The 21,587-nt window shown below is 41.5% G+C and overlaps 1 protein-coding gene across 1 annotated transcript in view; it reads right to left on the bottom strand.

Moving 5' to 3' along the window:
• LOC131294630 (uncharacterized) overlaps positions 1-21,587 on the bottom strand; it is a 38,368-nt gene that overhangs the window by 9,585 nt on the left and 7,196 nt on the right. The window contains exons 2-9 of the mRNA XM_058322674.1: positions 20,633-20,940; positions 11,562-11,733; positions 6,844-6,979; positions 4,949-5,092; positions 4,675-4,875; positions 3,959-4,027; positions 2,331-2,440; positions 1,705-1,919 (exon numbers count right to left, since the gene is read on the bottom strand). Of these exons, the coding sequence (XP_058178657.1) occupies positions 1,705-1,919; positions 2,331-2,440; positions 3,959-4,027; positions 4,675-4,875; positions 4,949-5,092; positions 6,844-6,979; positions 11,562-11,733; positions 20,633-20,940 (1,355 nt within the window). The remainder of the gene's footprint in view (positions 1-1,704; positions 1,920-2,330; positions 2,441-3,958; positions 4,028-4,674; positions 4,876-4,948; positions 5,093-6,843; positions 6,980-11,561; positions 11,734-20,632; positions 20,941-21,587) is intronic.

The raw sequence follows: 21,587 nt of genomic DNA, 5'->3' as shown, positions 1-21,587 counted from the left end.
TATAGACAACTTATAGCACGTTAACCTCTATTTTTTATGGTATTACAATGTACCCTACTACATGAAGCTTTCTTTATGATGAGTATACGGTAGCGGATTACCCGCGGAAAAGTTCTGGAGGGCAAACATATTTTTGCCCAGTTTCGGTCGGTAAAATAAACCATTTTTATTAGTTGAACAAACGCCCTTTCAAGGGAGTCCCGAAAAGGGCAAAAAACAAGTTCGTTAAAAAGTTTCCTAATAAATATTGCTTACAAAAACACGAATTCACTATTGAGTCAGCAGCTCAAAGAACCTTAGTGCTCTAGTTTTCGCAAACGTTTTAGTCTGATATAAACATAAGACTGAAACTTTTGACTAGCAGTACCCTTTTCAGCCTTTTTCATTCATTCATCTAGTTCATTTCCTCATTTTTCCTAACAGCATGCTCGAGTGGTGTGCAGTTTGTGCCGCTGTTTCTGCGAGCAGGTGAGTCTATCCAGGGTTAGTTTCGGGATTTACTACCGGGCTCTCCGGCAAACTATATCCGGAACACGGTGCTGCTCTGTTGTTCGGCAATATGGTTCCCACCGGAAGGAGGTACAAAAAGTTCAATAACAGCATGCACTTCACACGAAAAAAACCAACTCATGGGTGCATTATTACAAAGCCCAATAAGGAGACAAGGTGAGGAATAAAACTGCGTCTTTTCGACTGCACCATGTGCTAGTAATTTGGCTCTTGACACACTGCTTGCACAAACCATTCTCTACGGGGCGATAGTGGATACATTAAGGCCAGCGCATTGCAGAATTTGTGCCGGAAAAATGTAACGTAGTCAAGCGGTTCTTTCCTGTACATGCATCAGTTCCATAAGAGTTCCTCACTAGCAGCTGGTGTAGAATAGTGGAAAACCAACGGTTCACATGAATGAAAGTTTTCGTGCAAAGGGAAAAGGATTTCGCCAAGAGAAACTTTGCTCCAATTTTACAGTACGAACAAAAAGATTGAAAAAAGTTCTAGAGAAGAGGTAAAGTTAGATGAACGAAGCATTCATTAAATGTTATGGAAGACTGTGTGCTTATGATATAGAAGTTAATTTAGAAAGAAGTTTAAAATAAGTTTAGTTAGAAAGAAGAAAGAGCCTTGCCAAGAAACAACTTACACAATGGATACATCAAATGATTATACTGTGGGTGGGCAAAATAGCAACATATTCAAACCATTCCAACATACCAGAAATATGAAAATGGATCTTCCAAAACGGTCATAAAACCGAGAGCAAAGAGCCCAGTGCCATTAAGCCCGCAAACTATAACTTATTTGTCTGTATTAAACAAAACGCATCCGTGCAAAAGCTTTTCTCTTCAAACATCCGTTTTTATACCCTCAAGACAGTCGTAACTTTCACTGTTTAATTAAAGACCGCTTGTAATTGGAAGTTAGTGGCCGTTTTAAACAAGTAGCCAGGAAAAAAATAAATCGAACCGAGAAGAAAAGGATGGTGGGCCTAACACCATTTTCCACGCACCACCGCGTAGAAAGCCAATTTAACGGGCGAAAACATTTTAATTAATCCACCAACTAGATCATCGCCGTAACTCATTAACCCTTGCCGCTGGAGCATCCGCTTGGTGGATGGAAAAATGGAAATCTCGGAAAACTGAGGGCAGGCTGACCGCGGGGCGTGAAAGAAAGAAGCGGGTTGGATGAAAGGCTACTTACTCGAGGTGAAGGTATGATCCCACCAATCCGTTTTGCACAGGAAAGCCTTCAGGTTGTCCGCAGTCCGGCCAACAATCACGACCGGGGGCGCGACCAGCGTGCGAACGAGCAGCGCTATTCCGACGAAACCGCAGAGCACTCCGAGCCGCTTCAGCAGATACGCGTCCGTTATCTTGACTGCCTTCGCGGAACGGACGCGAAAAATGACCGATATCCTGTTGGTTGCGAAGAAGAGAAATATTATAAGGAAGCATAAAAAAGGGTGCGTGAAAAGATGAGTTGGGGGTTTGAGAATTGAAGCCAAGACAAGCCAAGCACACATACAAGTCTCGTATTGATCCATGTTCTGTTCAGCAAAAGCATAATATGATTGGCTTCTCTTTTTATTTTGTGTCACGTTGAGCCTTGTGTAATATATTACTTTTGTAAATAATGTTATCTATTCACGAGTTAAAATAGTTGAGCCTAGTATCGCTACGAGTTTAAATAGTTAAGAGATAGATTAGGCAAACAGTATGTTATATTATGTTGATGTATTACGGCCACTCTTTTGTATAAATAAATATAACTGCATCAATATTCGAGTCTCATACAAGATTATGAAAAAACTGAGGAAAAGTACTTACCGCCACGTTTTTAACATCAGTGCACCGTACGTTAAAGAGAAACCAATCTCCCGCAACCATATTCGGGCGGTGCAGGAGTACAGTGAGGGAGGCGGGTACATCACCACCGACTGTTGGCGTTATTGAAGTTGAGAACGGTGAAAATGGTATCGAGAGAGATAAAAAATCGTTAGTTAGTGATGTGGAAGGAGAGGAAAATAAAATACGGCTAATAGGAAGATTGAGTGAACGAAAATGGAATTACGGTCCGGTTGGTCAACATCCACACAAGTTCTGTATGTAAATAAACGTAATTAGCGAATCCGGGAAGTGTTTGGGGAAAGTTGAAATTAGAATTTTTTCATCTCGTTTCCCTCTGTTTGACCAGCAGTTTTGTAAAAATTTCAGAAATTCTGCCTGCGGTCACGTGGCAGCTGTGGGTGAAGGCATTCGTAATGGTTAACAGGAAAACTCCCGCGGCCTTGTCTGGTGAAGTTGGTGAATTCAGCGAATTATTTCCGGCGAAAAGTGAAAGCAAAATACGAAACGAAAAATTGTTCACCCCGACGGCTTCAGCCAAGTTACGAAAAGTACGCTTCACCGGAAGGCATGGGTGGAAAGTCGGAAAAGTACGCCTGCAGAGCTTTGATTTACGTCGATCCGCCCTGGTGGGCTGACCAGCAGACTAGGTCAGAAGATTCTCGTACCGAATCAACTTACCAAAGAGAGGGGAAGCGAAATGGTTGGCGGAATGGAAGCGGGCAAATATTTGCTGCGTGTCTGAACCGTACAAAAAGAACCCGAAAGAAAATTTCCCAGAAGCTCTGGCTTTAGCTTAGCCTGGCGGTGCAAGTGTTGCGAGGTATTATTACATTCCAGTCACGTGCATTTCATTTCGATGCACCGAGGGTTTATTTATGGGCTGCAACATTTTGTCCCTAATTTGCAACTTGTCGGAATGGTTCAAACAGTGTGCAGAAGGAAGAAATTTACCTTTGGCTTACACTGGTTACGAATTTTTTTATGAAGTTTTTCTCAAAGTGCAATTTTATTTACGGAACAGGGAGATACATTACATTAATTAAAATAAAATTGCACTTCGCTGGAGCAAAGGCAACGCATAATACATGCGCGATTCGTAAGCAGAAATATGGAATTGAATATTGCAATGGAATTACTATCGATTTCCCTTCCGCACATTGAAAAACGGTATTGGAAGTCAATTTACGCGATAACGATTTTTTAAAAGGAGAATTAAATGGAAAATGAATGAAGAGAATGGTAAAATAAAAAGTAAAGTAAGCGGAATTAAATGACTACCGCTCGTCCGAGCCAAGCACAAATTCACGGAACGGGTTTAGCAGCAACGTAACAAATTGCTGCAGTTGAAAGCAGGGAACAAATTCAACATCCACAAAAATCCCAATGCCAATGGAAAGCAACAAGATTAATGTATCTTTCGCACGGAGTACATCCATGGTTTCAGTGAGTGTAAAAGTATGAAGCAAAGAAAGCACAACAACCGGAAACAGCGCATGGGTATTTGTGTATGTAGGTTAAATTGAAACATAACCCAACTTGCGTGCTAATGAATTGTAAGAAGGCAAAAAAAAGGTAAGCAGTACGAAAAACGGAAACGAAAAACTTACCGTGCAATAAATGCAAAATGCACCCAACGCAATTACCCGTAGCAACGCCGGGCTTGCGGCACGGACGACCTGAAACGAGGCAAGCGGAAACGGGAAAGAGCTTGATGAAAAGTGGAAACGACATTTGGTCAGCCCTTGCCTGAGAACCCGAAATGCAGCAATTTAATTTTGTGCGGATTTCCAACAAATAATTGTTGGAATTTAAACCATGGTAAAGTGAATGCTTGGGTGTGAATGTGTACATGGACGAAGGAGTAAAAAACGATCCCACACGAAACCCCACACAAATTCCTTTCCAATGTGAGGCAAACATATATACAATAGAGGATTGTTACTGCTCTTCGAAGGTTTGGCTGAATGCCCGGAGTCTTGTTATTAGCTTTGTTTGTTAAGTATTATGGAGGAAATTGTTTTGACGATTTCGATCGTTGAAAACGATTTTCATCTTCTCGCAGGAAAAGTTAAACACGTACAATCCGCACTCTAGTAGGTAGCTTTAAAAGCTGTATGTTGATCATTATGTGAAATTTCCGTGCGTTCTGACATAGTAGTATACTTGCAATTTTACGTGAAAACTGTTCTACTAAGAAGTCAACTAAAAAGTCAACAAAGTGACTCAATGCTAAGAGCATCCCGTAAAAGCTAATCAAATGGTTTTTTTCCAGTTATAAAATCCAAACAAAATCCCGAGGTTATTTTTCCACACGACGGTTTACCTTCACTTGTTGGTACTTAAAGGTGAAAACGGCGGCTGGTGGAAGCAGCCCGATGACGGCACAAGCCAGCACCAGGATCGATGTGCGCATCGGCCAATTCAGTGCCGCCACACACGGTGACGCGTCTTCACAGAAGTCACATCCTTCGGCGCAAGGCAAACATTCGTACGTATTTGGAACACTGTAGGTGTTGTATTCGTGCTGAAAATATAACGAAATCCTACATTCAGCGTCCTGTGCTGTGTTTTGAGCATTTGGTTTCTATTGTCCGTACCAGCATTAGCTTTTCGTATTCCTCCTCCAACGTGCTCCCATTGAAGTACTTCTGCTCGATCGTGGTGTCGGGAAAGTAGTATCCCTTCCGGCAAATGCAACGATACGATCCTCGACGAAAACCTAGCCCGGGAATAGGAATGCACTAATGGATACAATGAAAAGAATATAGAATTAATCGAATGAACAATGATTTTATACAATGGAACCAAAGTAGAATTTCATTTATTCCTTTCATAATTTTAATATGTAGTAGGACAAAATCGAAACATACCAACGCAACTGATTAGGATACTTTCAATTAATAAAAAAGCGGACATATCTTCGATTCATGAACGGTCCTAAAAAGAACCCAACCGAGAAAGAACGTACAAAGAACCTCTTTCGATAGAAAGACCTCGCAAACATATTTAGAAACCGTGAAAGAGGGGAATAATAATTAAATGGCTAATAAAATTTCATCCTTAAACAATCGGACATCGATGAAGGCCCGCGGAAAGAGGACAGATAGAAACGGTAGATAGAGGGCAGTAACATTGAAACAGCATCAATTTAATTAAAACTAATGAAAGCAATGAAAATTTATCGCATTCAGAGATTTTTTGCATTCTCTTGTACACTGCCCGCCATTTCAATAAGGGCCCTTTGCAAAACATTGGATGGTAACCGTATGAAGGGAAATACGCTGGGAAGGGTGCGTAGAGAAATGGAAAACGGAGAAAAATAAATTGCCTGAAAAGCGCCATACACCGACGGATGCATCACTTTGCAACTTTAATGTGGTGCCATAACTCAACATCTCACTTACGAAGTTTACGTATGCCAACGAATTTTCCGGTTGTTTTCCTGTTCCCTTTTCGTTGGAAAACCAAAACGAAAAAAAAAACTGTTCCAAAAAGGAGCCTGTGTCGATGGTAGGAAAAACGAAAAAAAAGGCAAAATGAAATACGAGAGTCAAACGCGTCTGTTCTGAACACAAAATGACCCCGCAGCTTCGCAAACGGTGAACGAAGGAAGAACTCATAACGAAGGGTGTTGGGCTTGCGTTTTGGGTACGTCGCCAATCGTTGGTCTTTTCGTAACCCATAAAAATGTTACTAGGGTTGAATTTACACGTTATTTGCGTTGGGTTTTCGCACATGGGTTTGCGATTGGGATAAGGGTAAGGGCCATCTTGTTTCGTGAGCGGAAATTAGATTAGACCGCTTCGCTCTGGCCTTTCTGGCAGGCGGTATTTGAAGCTTTATTACATGTAGACGTGAAGAAGCAAAACGAAAATGGCGTAAAAGGAACTTTACTCTCACTTTGATTGGCTTGCTTCCTAACACCGTCTCTGTTAGAGGGATACACAGTGGGTATTTCTTGGGAATTGGGTTGAAATACCGTTGTTTGTGTTATTTATAATAATAACATTAATATTGCAGCTAAGTACAAAATGACGCTCAGGAACAAGCAAAGATATGTTTTCAAAACTAGTCAACTTTTAAATAATATGGCTTAAAAAAAATAAAATGTATTGTGCTACTAAAAACAAAAAAATGTGTATATTTTGTTAACTAAAATCCTGAAGAAGTAAATTATCTTCTTATTTCAAAACGTTCGTAGTTAGTATTTAGAGGTACCATGCGCCTCCATTATACTTCGTAGGCTACCAGGCGTCTCCATCTTCCAACAAATTTACATTCTTCGTTTAGCCTTTTTATACATATCAAAATCATAAGCATGAAAAAAAACATATCAAACGAACAAACTTTAGCGAATATGGATTTGTATGAATGTTGACATAAGCATGGATACTTTTATACCAATATTTACTGCATGATGCCCATTGTGAAGATGGAAAAGAAAACCTCTGCGAGAAAGTGAAAAGAACGCAACAAACCAGAATGGACTTACCTCCGTCGTGCGCTGCTTGCATTTGTCCGTGCCGGCGAAAATGTTCAGCGGCTGGGGCGCTCCAGATGGGGAGTTCTTCTGCGAACATTGATCAATGTCGACACGCCGTAAATCGATATCTATTCCAGATGTGCCCCTGGAGGGATGAAGATAAAAAGTAAGAGACCACATTGGGCCGGTTACTGCCAGTTTATGGAAAGCGAGTAAAGTTCGGTCGACGGGTCCATATTGGCTTTATTCGATCGCCATTACCGTCACCGGAAGCCGCACTGAATCAGGCCAGTAACGATACAATAAATTTAAATAACGGCTAATGGTTCCCGAGCTAACCGGCATCCCGGTGGAAGGTTTTTTTCAGAACCAAGTAAAGTTAGCAATAAACAAAGAAGTATGATGAATATTCGTTTCATTTTGGATTTATCATAAATTTAAACATACAATACGGTAAAGATTACAACGCGAAAAAAGTCAAGTTTCTTTGGAGGTAATTGAAATGTCTCATAATTCAAAGAGTTTTCAAATGATGAAAACTAAAGATGTTCTACGTTTCACAATATTTTTTTGCACTTGCAATGTAAATGATTGGCTAAACTTCTTCTCTGCTACAACTCAGTGGATAGCAAGGCAAACACAACCACGTGGCTCTGGCCGCCATTCTCCTTAATAAGCCGCAGTGTTGAAAGAAACTCACAAAGAAAAACTAGACGGAAACTCCCGAAGCGGAAAAACGCCCCGCCTGTCTCCTTCTTCACAAGGGCGTTGGTCAACATTACAATTGGCTCGTGTTTGGCGTTTGGTGTGGGCGCTTTGCTCAGCTGTCAATCGCTAAAGTTTAATCTGATGCAAGGGAAAACAGAAGAGAAGGGGGCAGTACAGAAACAACAGCGCAAAGTTGAGAAGCGGGGCCTCGAAGACACAGCAACCGACATCGTCCTAATCGGAAGTGATGAAACTGTTGTGAATGGCGCTGTCCGCTGACGATTCCGGCAGAAAGTAATCCTATTAAGTTGTCGCTCATTGATTTTTAATTGAACATCAAATGGCTGTGGGCGCGGGGCAGAAGGATGAAGGGTAGACGAGACGTTCCATCATGTGGGCAAGAGTGTAAGGATAAGTTTGGTCGAGCGTGGAAGATGAGAGGAAGCGGCACGGCGAAAGGAAAACGGGCGGACTTTTCCCACGAGACACGGAAGTCTGTTAATAAGTGAAAGTAATCTCGTGCGGGAACTGGTCCGGATGGAAGTTTTCCGCCCTCGAAGCCACCCGAACGGGTGCTGGTTTTTCTGCGAATTCGACCAGAAGCTTCACCAACAGACGGCGAACTACTTTGTGCGCTTGCTATTTAGTCGATCTTCTATTTCTTTTTTCTTGTTCCAATAAAGATAGCGATAAGCCGAACCTACGATGGGACTGTAGGCGTTATCGTTAGCGTTATTGCTCGGTTCAGCACTTTTGTTTCATTTTCCGAGCCTCATTTAACCGGAAGAAAGAAATTCAGAGGTCATAGTTTCTTTTATTATATTTTCGATTTCAATAAGTCGTAGAACTGACGTAGGACATCGACTGAACTTATGATTTGTTTAACCAGCGTTCTTTTAAATCAAACGAAAATTTATACGACAAAGGAAGGGTAAACGAAGCATAAAACAATGTAGATCAGCATAGAAAATTATTAGAAACCACCTCATTGACTGCTTCAATAAGGCTCAGAACGAACATTAACCAAAACGAAATAACACTTTAAGCAACGCCTTGAAATTGGAGTAGCATATCAGTTCTATTTCTTTTCCCGATATTCCGGTATCCACGTATGGACAAAGTTTCTCAATAAAAGATACCGCTTGATAACAGCAAATTTCACCAACAGCGAAACATTTCCGTTCTGTCCACAGACAATTAATCATTATGAGTTCGCGAGCTTGAAAAGGACCAACTTTCAATCGATAACGACAAGCAACCGGTGATTACGATCGAACAACCGAAGGAAATGGATCGATTTTCCTCTCCATTTCCAAAACTATTAATTATCGTCAAATAATTAGTCTCCAGGGGAATGATGGAGCATCGCGTGTGAGTCGATATGGAGAATCATAATCAGTGTTCGACGGGATGCTCGAGTCAACAACAGGTTTGCTTCTACGCCTACTTTGAGGTTGCCTTTTCGCGATGAATCAAAGATCGATCGTCTCGATAAGGTCCTTGATTAATGATAGGTCATGTAATTGCTCGTTGAAAAGGGTCCTTTTGATTTAGGAATATTGTTAAAATACCCTTGTTTCGAATAATTCGTTCTTGTTCTTTATGAACAGCAATTGGCATCCTGAAAGCAAGCCGAGCACGCAGACGTGCTACGCATATATCGAAAAGAGCCCTTTTGGGAGCGCTTTTGTTAATCGCATCGTGGGCAGGATTTATGATACGTTGGAAGAAAATTAAAGATAAGCGGATTACCGCACGCCCCCAACAGCAAAGAGTTACAGACCGATGTTAATTATCGTCCCCTGCAGACAAAAACCTAAACCAACACGATGAAGAGCGTCACAGAACCGGAATGGAAGTTGTAGTGTAAGCTAGTTGGTTGAACATGGTTCGATGGAAACAATCCTGCTCGAGATGTCGAGATGCTTCTGAGTCCTTTTTCGACGACAACACGATATATCTATCCCATTGAATCGTCGTTTTGGCATGATGTTCAAGAGCCAGAGTATAATCGGCCGGTAGAGAACTGGTGTAAATAGACTTGTTTTAACCCAAGACTAATTCCACACTACATGGTTCTCATTTATGCTACTTGTTGGCAAGGGAAGCTTCCTTCTCTGAGCCCTACTCTTCAGATATCTTTCAGACTCTTTCTACATCAATGAAGGAAAGAAAAAATGCAGCTCAAATTCATTGGTCAATGATGTAACGATGAGTGATTTACGATACTTGACGTACTAACGAAGTCCACGAACATTTTTCGTTTGTCCTTCAGATTGTGCCCAAAACTCAAGGGCGTTCGAGAGCTGAACTGGCGGACCGAACGATAAAGTACTGTAACATCAATCGTAAAGCCTGTGGGTTCCATGCCTATGACATTCCCAGGACCGCAACAAGTCGGCCATTAGCCAGGATTACCGGCGTCCATCGTGAAGAGCGCAAAGAAAAACGAAGTCTCGTTGTTTCGGACGCCGAATAGGCGAACCGAAATTACCGCAATCAATTTTCACTTGCGTGGCACGTCCTTGCCACTTGAAGGGATGGTGATGTAGGTGGGCACTGATGTATTTGGGAGATCCTTCAAACCAAAACCACAAAAGTGTGACGGAGTCATGGTCGTTTTTATTAGCTTCGTGTTCGAAAAGTCGATACCGCCTTTTTTATTTCAATGCTCCACCTTGGGAAGCCAAATTCTATTCCTAATTTTCACCATCAATTGTGCCTTAGGTCTATCCGTCCCTCTTTTTTCCTGAAGGTGGGCTTGTAGACAGCGAAGATTGAGGAGAGTAAAAGCTCGTTCAATCAAATCCCATTACGGTAGCAGCACATCGTGTGGTCGATGATGCCTGACAGACCACAAGTAAGCTACACCACACCGATCCTGGTCATTTGAGGGTTCGGGACGAGAATAGTTATGCTTCTTAGCTATCCGTTGCTTTCCCATTGTTTTCTATTCATCTCTTTTCATGCCTTTTCCAGGGTAGAGCGCCTATTTTCCTAGAACAAGCGCCCTATGGAGTTTTTTCGGGAAGTTTCGTTGCATTATGTTTCCGTGATCCTGCATCAGCACGCTTCATTTCGAGTTTCGTGACGCGTGGAGTGTGCGCTTCCCGGTTAGGATTCCCGAAAAAGCTGTTCGGGAAAGCTGAACCCGAACAATAGGAACGGAAAATAACGGACCATCCCGGACACCAGTTGGCTCCGTTTCAGCAACATGATCTACACCCCGCGCTGGTGACCCTTCCGATTTCTCTCCATTTAATGCATTGTTGCTCAGCTCGATTTGTACCTTTTCCCCAAAATGGAACCGATTTTTCTTCCTTTCCGAACAATTCGCCATCAAATTGGATCCGGCCGGGATTCGAGGTGTGCTTTTGTGCCCTCGAACAGCTAGAACTTGCTGTCGGTAAGAGATGAAAGCAGCACAAGCCATCGGTGAACATAGCCAAGCACGACGGCCTGCCATCGATGCCTCATTATTGACCGTTTGAAGAATCGGTACAAATATTTCTGCCATAAATGCCAAAACACACGAGTCCTGCTGATTCCAGTAGACCAACATTTCGCGGAAAGCCATTGGAGGTTTAGTATTTTGCTTCTGCTGGATGCAACGCACCAATCGACGAGTGGTCGAAATTGAAAGCTCGACAATTATGTGCAATCCGGCCCCAATTAATAATGGCTTGTCGTTTCCGGGAATTTAGCCAAAATTTAGCCAATGGCACGTGAGCTGTACTTCGGAGGCATATATTGCTACCAGTGCAAATAATTGTGCAAATTTGTTATTTGGGCAGCTAATTGGTTGGGCTCTCGAATTCTTTTGTGTTCCTTTGAGAATGATATGATTAAAATCAGTTCTGCTTCTATCATATTATTGTTTGACCATAGCTTGGTCCTACTCTATTGCTTGGTTTTCGTCTCTAACACCGCGCGTTGTTTTTATTGAACCAGTGTTTTTGCTTCTAGGTAAAGTAACAAATAAAAGAAAAAAAATATACGATCATTTGTCATCGACTTACTTGAAAAAGTACGTTCCATTCTCGTAGCCAAAGAAGGGCACCGTGTACGTCAGCATCCAGATATTGCCGCCTCCGCAGTCGTAGTACGGCTTCGACCACCGTCCGTCCTCGTATTTCACCGACAAGACCTCCTCCGCCTGGCGCTCGGAGCCATTGGTATAGACGTGGAAAGCTGTAACGACAGTTGACCGCACGCCCGCGGACGAGCGTAGAAGAAAAATTAATAATATAACTCGTGGAGAAATATCCTACAATCGTCCACGAGGAAGGCATCCGTTTCTTCTCACGCTTCGGTATTTCTACGGCCTTTGATTCGGCATGTTGTGATGGAATGAATCGTTCCGAGTTTTAGGAAACCATCATCGATCGAATGGTGGTGAACCGGAAGAGGGATTCCATTTTCTTGAAAGCTTTTTTATCGTCTCTAGAAAATGTGCTTGGATCGGATCGCATCCTTCGGAGCAAATATGCTACGAACGGTTTTCTATTTCTCAGAAATAATTAAACGATTCCAATTTAAGGAAGCATTTTTCAAGTTCGGACATCATTCAAAAACGCACATACTGTTAATAAGTTTTGCAATTGATACTTCAATTGGTAGAACATTAAGAAATAAATTAATACTAGACTGAAATGTTTAGTAATTTTTACCATGCTTTTAATCTCAAAATTTCGCCAACATCTTCCAATGTTTTTCAAAAGAAAAACAACCATAGTAGACAAATAGACAAAACTTCGAATGCACAAAACTTTCACCAGAGGTCGATAGTTGGGCCTACATCTTGCAAGATTTCTATTTGCATCGACTGTTGCACTGTTTTCATACCAAATGATTAATTACCCGTCCTCAGTGAAAGGTCGCTGCAAAGTAAGACGTTTGTGTGCTCTTACTTTCTGCCTTCACCGATCAACCACCGAAGAGCAAGTAACGGTCAAAAGTTTCTGGCAGGTTCGCGCCCGAGAAAAGTTTGAAGATTTATTGCAAGAATCATTGCGAAAAAGTGATAAAGTCGTTTTGCGTGGCCCAGGAGTATCACGTCTGTATTCGGTGCATTCTTTACATCGAGAGCAGATTCATGAAACACGTAAATAACCCCTTTAAAAAAGATATTCAATTATTCCCTCTTTTTACTACTTGATGTTAGAAACACAATAATTTTTCGCGTCAAAACCAAAACCCGAAAAAACATTGTTTGAATCTTTCTTCCGTTGCGATGGTAACGAAAGGGAAACAATTCCGTTTTTACGCCGAATCATTTTACCGATCAGGCTGAGCGTTTCTGGAACCACATCATCCCTTCGGCAACAACTTGCCCAATTTCGTCGAATTTGGCATCGTTTTCGTGACCTAATCAACCGATGCTCGTGATGATTCGAGTAAAGTTTCAATTTCCTTCCAACTCCCAAGGTACATCCTCCCAGTTACTGAAGCCGAGAAAAAACACCCCCGGCTCAGGACGAAAGTCCTTAAAAAGATTGCTATTGAACGGTACCAGTTTACCCCGAAATTACCTGATGGTAAGAGGCCACAGTTCCGCTTGGATACATGACTCCATCTCCAAAAAACCAAAAACAACAAAATACCATTTACGAGCTTGCCAGGTGGAAAAATTGCGCCACGCTCCGATTCCACCGATGTGCTTTCGACATAATCGGCTTCCACGTAATAACCAATTGTTGATTCCATTGTACTCGATCGTTGGCAAACCACAAGCGGTTCGATGATGAGGCCACATTTTTTCGATAGAATTGTGCTGATGCATGTAAAACTACAAAATTGTCCGTTTCTTTTACAAGGAAAACTTTCAAAATCATTGTCGTTCAACTATAAAAATGAAAGGTTTTGTATTTAATAATTATCATTTAAGTGACTTTATCTTCTCAATTGTACGTTTCGAAAAATATTACAAGATGTATTGTGCATGGTTTCTACTCAGCAGCTCTTGTAGGACTTCTGACTAGCCCTAATGATCATTTCATAATGCAAAACAACACACTCAAACTAACGTCGAAAAACTTTGATCCTTGTTTCCGCGCGAAACTAATTAAACTTCCGTGGGGTTTCGAACTTTTGCACCTTTCGCTAAGGAGTGCAAACTTTGATATAAAGCTTGTTCCACACTGATTAATCCATGTTCTTGGAACTGCGTATCTAACTTTTCGGCTTAGTAGGACGGCTGCAAGGTACTGCGAGATGGCTCAGAAGAGAAAAACCCACAAGAAAAGGAGGAAAATCTCACCAAGTAGATCGACAAGGCCGCCGCAACATTTAGAACGTCATCGTCACGCACTTACTCGACGCTTGACATTCTAATCTAAGTGAAATATTTGTATGAAACTGTTGGCACACGCCCGGAGCTTTGAACGATGGAGCACCATCTTTCAACGCGGCTAGCAGTTTCGTATATGGTGGGAGAAGCTTGTTTCACGTCCTCACGAAGCCCTTGTTTGTGACAGTTGTTTGTTTGTTTGTTTTGTTGTCCGATAGTCCACTTGCATGGTTTGTTCCAGTTTATTCTTTTCAAAACATAGCGCTTCTCGTCTCGTCAAAAAGCTCGTCTGTTTGAACAACCAGAAACCGGCTGTTTTGAAGAATCACACCAGAGAAGACAGGCGGATCCCTCCAAAGGGATTGGTTTCGTTATATTGGCAGTTTGTATGGATCGTCTGGCAGCGTTTCAAAGGGCGGATCCCCATTTCATACACTTTGAGCCATATTTTCGGTTACCGCAAGATACAGGACGGGACAAAATATGTTCATGTTGCTGTTGCTTCTAATCCACTCTCCCTTGGTGAATGTCACCCTCTCCTCCTTTTCCGGAACATGATATGCAACCGAGACGCGCTCTAAGCCTTACTGAGGCCTGATATGAGGCCCATGAACCCATGAGCCTTCCCACAATCCAGATGGCTCCGACAACATCGAAGGCGACAACGCCGACGCTGACGATGCCGTTGATGATGTTGGAGGCTACAAAAATATGTCTGTTGACTATACTATTGCCAGGAACGTTCAAGGATCAAACCGGATACATGCGTGTGTGTGTGTAGCGACCTGCGAAAGGTTGGCGAATCTGAACCATGTTATCAATGGCTCCCTTGCGACACGAGCGGGTTTCTCCAGCGACGGGGAAACGTGTCATTTTCTCGACTACGTCTCACAATCGGCTAAAGTGAGTTATAATAATCATTTGAGTAGGACGTGCATGGGTGCGGGGGGGAAGGGGCGAATCAAAAAAGCCTCCAGTATCGTCTCATGTTCGTTGAACTTCCGTTCCTAGCAAGCGACCCGCTCTGGCGGAAACACAAAAAGGATCATGTTTAGGGTGTTTTTTCATGTTTAACTTGCATCGTTTTTTGTTTCTTCTGGTAACATTTACTCGAATTTTATCCTATTAGCTGATGGTAAAGGTCGGAGTTGGTGTACCGGTTTAGGATTTCCCTTACTTTGCTCGTTTGCCTAATGGTGGAGTTTGTCATATTTCGCTAGAGCAAAAATGATGATTCTGCTGACACTTCCGTGAAATTGTTAACTCGCAAATTACTATTATTATTCAGTTTAACGAAACGATGCTGCGCAAAAATAGTTCGGTTTTGCCTTCACTTATTAATTAAACATTTGTAAGGTAAAACTTAAACACAATATGTTGTTTCGCTTAGCTCGCCACTTATATTTAATGAGAAACTTTTTACTTTATCCAGTTGTTTTACTTAATCCAGTTGATTTTATCTTCATCTCGTTGCTTACGCCTTTTTCGAAAATTTAGTATAGTTTCATAAGAACTTTTTCATCTTATGAAGCCTCAAGAACAATAAAATTATTCAGTAACATTATTGACACGTACACACCGAAGAAACAAAAACCACATCTCCAACGCATTGTCCACAATTGTTTTATTAAATTCATTTGGGTACATCATAGAAGCTTTCAACTTCATATTTTTCAGGTGTGCCGAGGCAAAAACGAAACCAATTTGTTATGTCCGTACCGTACCGGAGAAATGAAACACGTGTTCAAATGCTTAAACTTTGAGAATAATGACCAAATGTTGAGCCAGTCACATCGAAGGTCGTTAGTGTTTTCGACAAGTTGTTTTTGGGTTTTCATAAGTATGATTTGTTCCCAGAATTATGATGACCACAGTGCTTTGTTATAACAAAAGATGTCTTAAAGGTCTTTGAAAACGAAGTTGGTTAAAAAAACTATGACAAGCAAAAGTTCTGATGAAATACATGGATAAGCTCTTTGAAGGATCAGCAATATATCAAAAGTTATTTGGTCGAAATAATGGTTGGAAAGTTCAAAAGACGCAAACAGTTTAAAAGGTCTCAATGATAGCAAAGTCTTTGTATAAAAATAAAGGAAAGACAAACAACAAGCCCTGACACAAACATATCACGCTCAAGTGTAACTAATTGTTTTCTCATAGAACCCATATTTAGCATGCGACAATGTGACATTTATTTTACTTAAAATAATTAATTTTCCCTACCAGGCTCGCTGTCAGCCGACAGTAAATTCCAAAGGCTTATCTATTATTTGCAGCCATCGACAGACTGTTCATTGTGTGCCATATAAAGACAGGCTGCCAAGACAGGAATGCCTTCACTCTTCCGTGAACAAGATTCGGAAAATAATCTCTAAATTTTGGGTGCTTAGCTCGGTGTGAGGCTTCCATTTCTGTGTGGGAGGCAGCTTGGTGTCGAATTTGTCTCCTTGAAAAGTTTATTCCATTAATGCCATTGCCATGTCATGTATGCTGCTGACAATCGAGTCGAGGTTTTTTTTTTATTTTTATTCGGAAAACGCATCATTATAACATACGTGCCGGAAGAGAAATTAGTTAGATTAGCAGCCTGGATAACTGGCAGTGTCTGCAGAATGGAAGAGAGATTCTCGTGTGAAAATACCTTATTCCTACAAACTTTGGGTTTGCTCATTTGGGAGTCTTGAAGAGACTTATTTTCGCCTTCTGCCGTTCACGCGTGACTGAAGCTCAAAAAGCAGAGTATAACCAAATTATGTTTCCCAGAAGCAAAAGGCAAAACATGAATTTCACTTCCTGAAGAACCACTGTGAGACAAAATATACTGATTCGGTAATGCGGGAAAATCTCTATTGTGCCCTCTGCAACACGATGATGTTGTCCGGGAAGACTATAGATGGGAACATTACATAGCCCGAAAAAGCCCGGAAGCCATTTTCTGACGCGTTGTATTGAATATTTTAACCCCTGGTTCAGCGTAATGGACGATGTCGGTAATGCGGCAAAACTTTGTCCGCTTGCGAGCCACATTCCTGATGCCAGGAGTTGGTGTCAAAGTTTTTCGGTTCCTCCTGTTGGTTACACATTCAAATGGGCAGCAAAGGCATGTGAACATCACCGTACGGTAAGGAATCTGGAGAGCTCTCACTCCACAATAAAGTTTGAGGTAGTTCGAAATACTAGTGCTTAATAGAGCTCTGAGTGAAAAAAAGAAAGCAATAATGAAACACTTTAAATGTCATACAATCTCAGAGTTCTTCTATACTGAGTTCGATAAGCATACAGTAACATTTCTAATTCACAAAACAATCTCCATCGAATTCTTCAAGGTCATTTATCATTCAAAAGCTATTCATCTTGACGAGAAATGTATATTTATGTTAAGTAGTTGCTGTCGGATGACAAACTAAATGTAGTTTTCATTACTACCACATTATAGATTCCTTGGACGTATCAAAACCATCCGATTCTCAGTCACGGTCATTTGCGCTACAACTTCACGAGTCTTGGCTTTACCAGAACTCTGAGTTGAATTTGTTTATCATACGAACATGTCCGGAATTGATGATGGAAGGCCAATGCTAGACAACCGAAATCGGCCTATGACTGCAGAATGATTGATGAAACCAAGCGTGTGCCGGATTTTGAATATTCATTCACACAACCGGTGGTAACTTGACCTGTGTGGCCATTTGGACTGATTCCCGGTTTGCGTTGACGGAAGGAAAAGTTTTATGGAAAACAAAAACAAACCCAACGAGGTCTTGCTAGAATACTACACAAAAACAAGCGACTAAAAAGCGAGCGGGAGGATCAAAAAAAAAGGTACAGAATCAGGAAGGACGAATAACCATCACCCAATTTACTGGCCCACTTGTCTCGGGAGCTTGAAAGTAGGTAGTTGGCAAAATTGGCATCAACTTACTGGAAGGCATAAAAAAACGAAACAATCATCTCGTTGCCTCTGAAAAAACACAGCACCGCCTCATTCAAAAAACCCTCCTCAACATCATCATCATCATCACCATCATCGGGAGGCTTTCGTGAACCCAAGCGCATCGAGTGCCTTTTTGAAGAATAATGAGTTAATGGGAAACTTAGACGAGTCGTGTTTTTTAGGTTACACCAACGGTTTACGCGGAAAGGTTGAAGGTTTGTTCAACCGGTTCGACCGAATCACACGATGAGCATCGGTTCTGTGGGAAACCAAAGGAAAAACCGACAGTTTTGCTGGCTGATTCCCGTGGTGTAATCAATTTTCGCTGACTTGCAGTTTCCTGCCCCACTTGAGCAGAGTTTCCGGAAGAGGTTCCACTTGTGTGTCGGAAAAATTACAAAAGAAAATAATTCCGAAGACGCTTTCCGACGCAAACACGTGGTGAGAATAGGCACGTGGATGCTGCGGGGGCTTTGAAAGTTCTTCCCCATCCCACCGGAACCGGCCAGGAGAAGGCCCGTGTGCCTAGGGGTCTACCGAGAAGTGCCTCTTCAGCGCTATAGCGTTTATAGAAGTAAGCTGAGAGCGTTAAGGATAAAGAAAAACCGGTACCGGATAAAACTCGAAGTCATTGAGTCGAATTAAATGAGGAAAAAAGCCGGTCCGTAAGTCAAACGATTATGGAACGATAGAAAAACGTTTAGACGAAAACTTTACGTCTCTTTTTTATTATGATAAAAACCATTGTTTGACCGTTTAGCTTTATGAGCGATGAAAAGTGTTTTTCTTGTCCTTGTTCTGACGGACGATGGGAATGAGGAAACCAATTACTGTTTAGTATCAAGCGTAAATCGATGCCAAGAAAAAGAGATATTTACTAACCATCCTCGTGGTTGGTCAAAGGTGATCCTCTTTTCACGGAACACAAATTTGAACTAATTAGCCGTTACCGGCATAATCGGCTCAACCCAAGGCGAGATGAGCTGAAAAATTGATTTGCATATAATGAGCTGGTTGATTTACGAACAAGTATCTTTATCAAGCGATCAAATGGAGGAGGACGGAGTGGTGATGAAAAGCCATGAATCTGCAGTTTGAAAAAAGATTCGACTCGACTGGAAAACTATGGTATCCTTTATAGGTAAAGATGGAGGCCACCTGAACAATGACTTCATTCTAAATCTAGTTTTATTGACGGCTTCAAGTGTTGTGTTGTCTCTTATCATGTTATGGGCATCTTATTGGACGCATCGGGTTATGTTTAGTCGAGTGCTGCATCGCACAGTTGTCATGAAGTGAAGTGCAGAGCATATTTTTCTTACACCTGTCATAGACATTTCATCACGGCAATAGACTTACGTACAAAGAAGGGTACAAGTGGCTTTTTAGAACTTCAGTGACTAGAATGTAAACTAGAGTCGGTTCAAGAGTACAATGAAATGACATGTCAATCGGAAAAAGTATCATCACCTGACAGTAAAATGCTTCGGAAGTACTTTTCACCAGCTGCTATCGGTTCACCATTTCCACCTGCTTTATCACAAGGATCGTTTGTAGACACAACGGTATTGAGTTTCCACCGTTCAATAAATGAAATCGTACGATTCATAAACATGCCATTGGGACAAACAAACATTCTCAAGAATCACAAACTCATCCAATAATTTGTGGTTTGCCTTAATAAAAACATTTTCATTGTTCTTGGACTTTACGTTACGTTGTCGTACGAACAAAGCTTGCTCAGCTGTTGGGGAGGTATGAGGGAATGTTAAATATTTTGCTAACTTTCTTCGGTTGACATCGTTTACCAGAAGAATCCAGCTTTCGAAGTAAACAAGCAAATGTTTGGAAAGCATAATATTTTCAGCTACACCGTTTCAATGTTATGATTTTTCTTCACATAGCGATTCTATTTTCAAGCCAAAGAGTGATTCCGGTTGGATGCCAAATAATTCCAATTTTGTTATTTCTTCGTGGAATATTGAGCAAAAGATTGTTTAGCAAGCGCTACGTTCAAAAGCATTTTTGTGTGATTCACATCGGATGAAGTGAAAACAACCACCTTACAGCTTGAACAAATACGCCAGAAGTAACGGTTGACTTACATTTAATCACCCGCTACAAAGGCAGTCATCACCCAAAGTCTGCCGTCAGGTTGGCGGAATTCTATGTTGCGTAAAATGTGTATGAACAAAATGTTTCTTAAAGCTGTGGTTATACATAAATCTTCTTTTTTCGTGCACAATGCACAGGATTTTTTTCCTTTCTTTCCTTTCCTGCAGTAACGGAGATCCCACAAGCCTTAATTTTGCTTCTAAGCGAAAGGAAATAAATGAAAGTATTCAGGGTTTGAATGGTGGCGATATGAAATATTCCGCAAAGCTTTCGTAATTCTATCCGAAACAAAACCTGACGAGAAAATGTCAGATAAAACACAAAAAGTATAAAATAAACACCTTTCCGAAAGGATGTGAACTGCAAACATTGAGTGAAGTAACCCAACAAAATGCGCGCCCTACGGGATGTAGGTGTGGAGAAAAACCGAAGCTAGGGTAAGAATTTTCTCGCTCGAAGGAAATGCCTCAGACAAAGAACTTTTCCAAAAGAGATGCAAGTGATGGCAGTGATGCCAAAAAAATGGTTGCCAAAGAACGCAGCGGTGTTTATAAAGCACGGGTCGGATGTGTTTGAATAGCGTGAAGGCAAACATAAAGAAAACACAACAGCTTTCCGGCATGGAAATATTAAAAAATAAAAGAACGATGTTCCGATCAAGAAAAAAGTCTTCAAATAGTCCTGTAGAATGTAAAGGGAATAACGGAAGTGTATACATACACAGTAAACCGTGACATCGAAAATATACTCACATTTTATATACTGCTCGTTCCTCGCGATAACCTTCTCGGCGTTCTTGCGCGCGAGAAAGAACCATTCCGAGGTGTTGCCCAAGTAGTGGTACTCCAGCGCGAGGTCCTTCACGAGCGAGGCGCCCTGGTCCGGCGGTGGCAGGCGGTAGGCGAACGGGCAGAACAGGCCCCGCTTGGCCGGATGCTGATTCCAGTCGAAGCAGTTTCCGCCGGCGAAAATGTCGTCGTCGAACTCGACCATCGACAAGACGGACGCGTGCAACAGGTGCTCCGACGCCTGGACGTCCGCCGAGGAGAACTTGAAAATTCTGCGTCGAGAGAAATAGGAGAAACGAAAGGAGAAAGAGAGGTGGGATGAAAGATTTTGCGGGAAATCTAATTAACTTTTGCGTCAGTTGCCAAAGGGCGATTGTGCTGGTGAAGGTTTGATTCTTTAAAATTACTTTTATTCGGTTCTGGTGCCCGCTCGAGTACGATGATGATCCTTGACACTCACGCTTGGAGCCAATGTTTATTGAAGTAAACGATGAAACGAGGAAAATCGAGCTAATTAAGTTGTACGGCAACTCGTTAACGTTCCACGAGACGGTTTTTGTTACCATCAGTTGTTTAAACACCAGCTGATGTTTATATAAACAACAATACGAAGAAATGTAATTTTGTTACTACTTCAACCTGACTCAAAGTAAAATCTACTCCGAATTGATCTACTGGAGGAGTCGGAGCAGGAGTGCGAGAAGTTTTTATTTGATTGTTTTCAAGCGTATCTTGCAGTATATCTTGCATGTTCTTAATGCAATACACAAATGTTTCTATCGGTTTTTATTCTAAATTACTATAAGTACTATTCATAAAGCGACTTAAATCTACAATAATAAGCATAATCCCAAATTAATGTCAATTGTTCCCCAGAGATTCCTCCTAAATTTGTCATCGCTGAGGCCATTAAAACCTC

The sequence above is a fragment of the Anopheles ziemanni genome, chromosome 2 (genome assembly GCF_943734765.1).
Source record: "Anopheles ziemanni chromosome 2, idAnoZiCoDA_A2_x.2, whole genome shotgun sequence".
Classification (NCBI taxonomy): domain Eukaryota; kingdom Metazoa; phylum Arthropoda; class Insecta; order Diptera; family Culicidae; genus Anopheles; species Anopheles ziemanni.
Note: the sequence above shows the minus strand (reverse complement) of the source record. Positions and strands in the feature narration are given on the sequence as shown.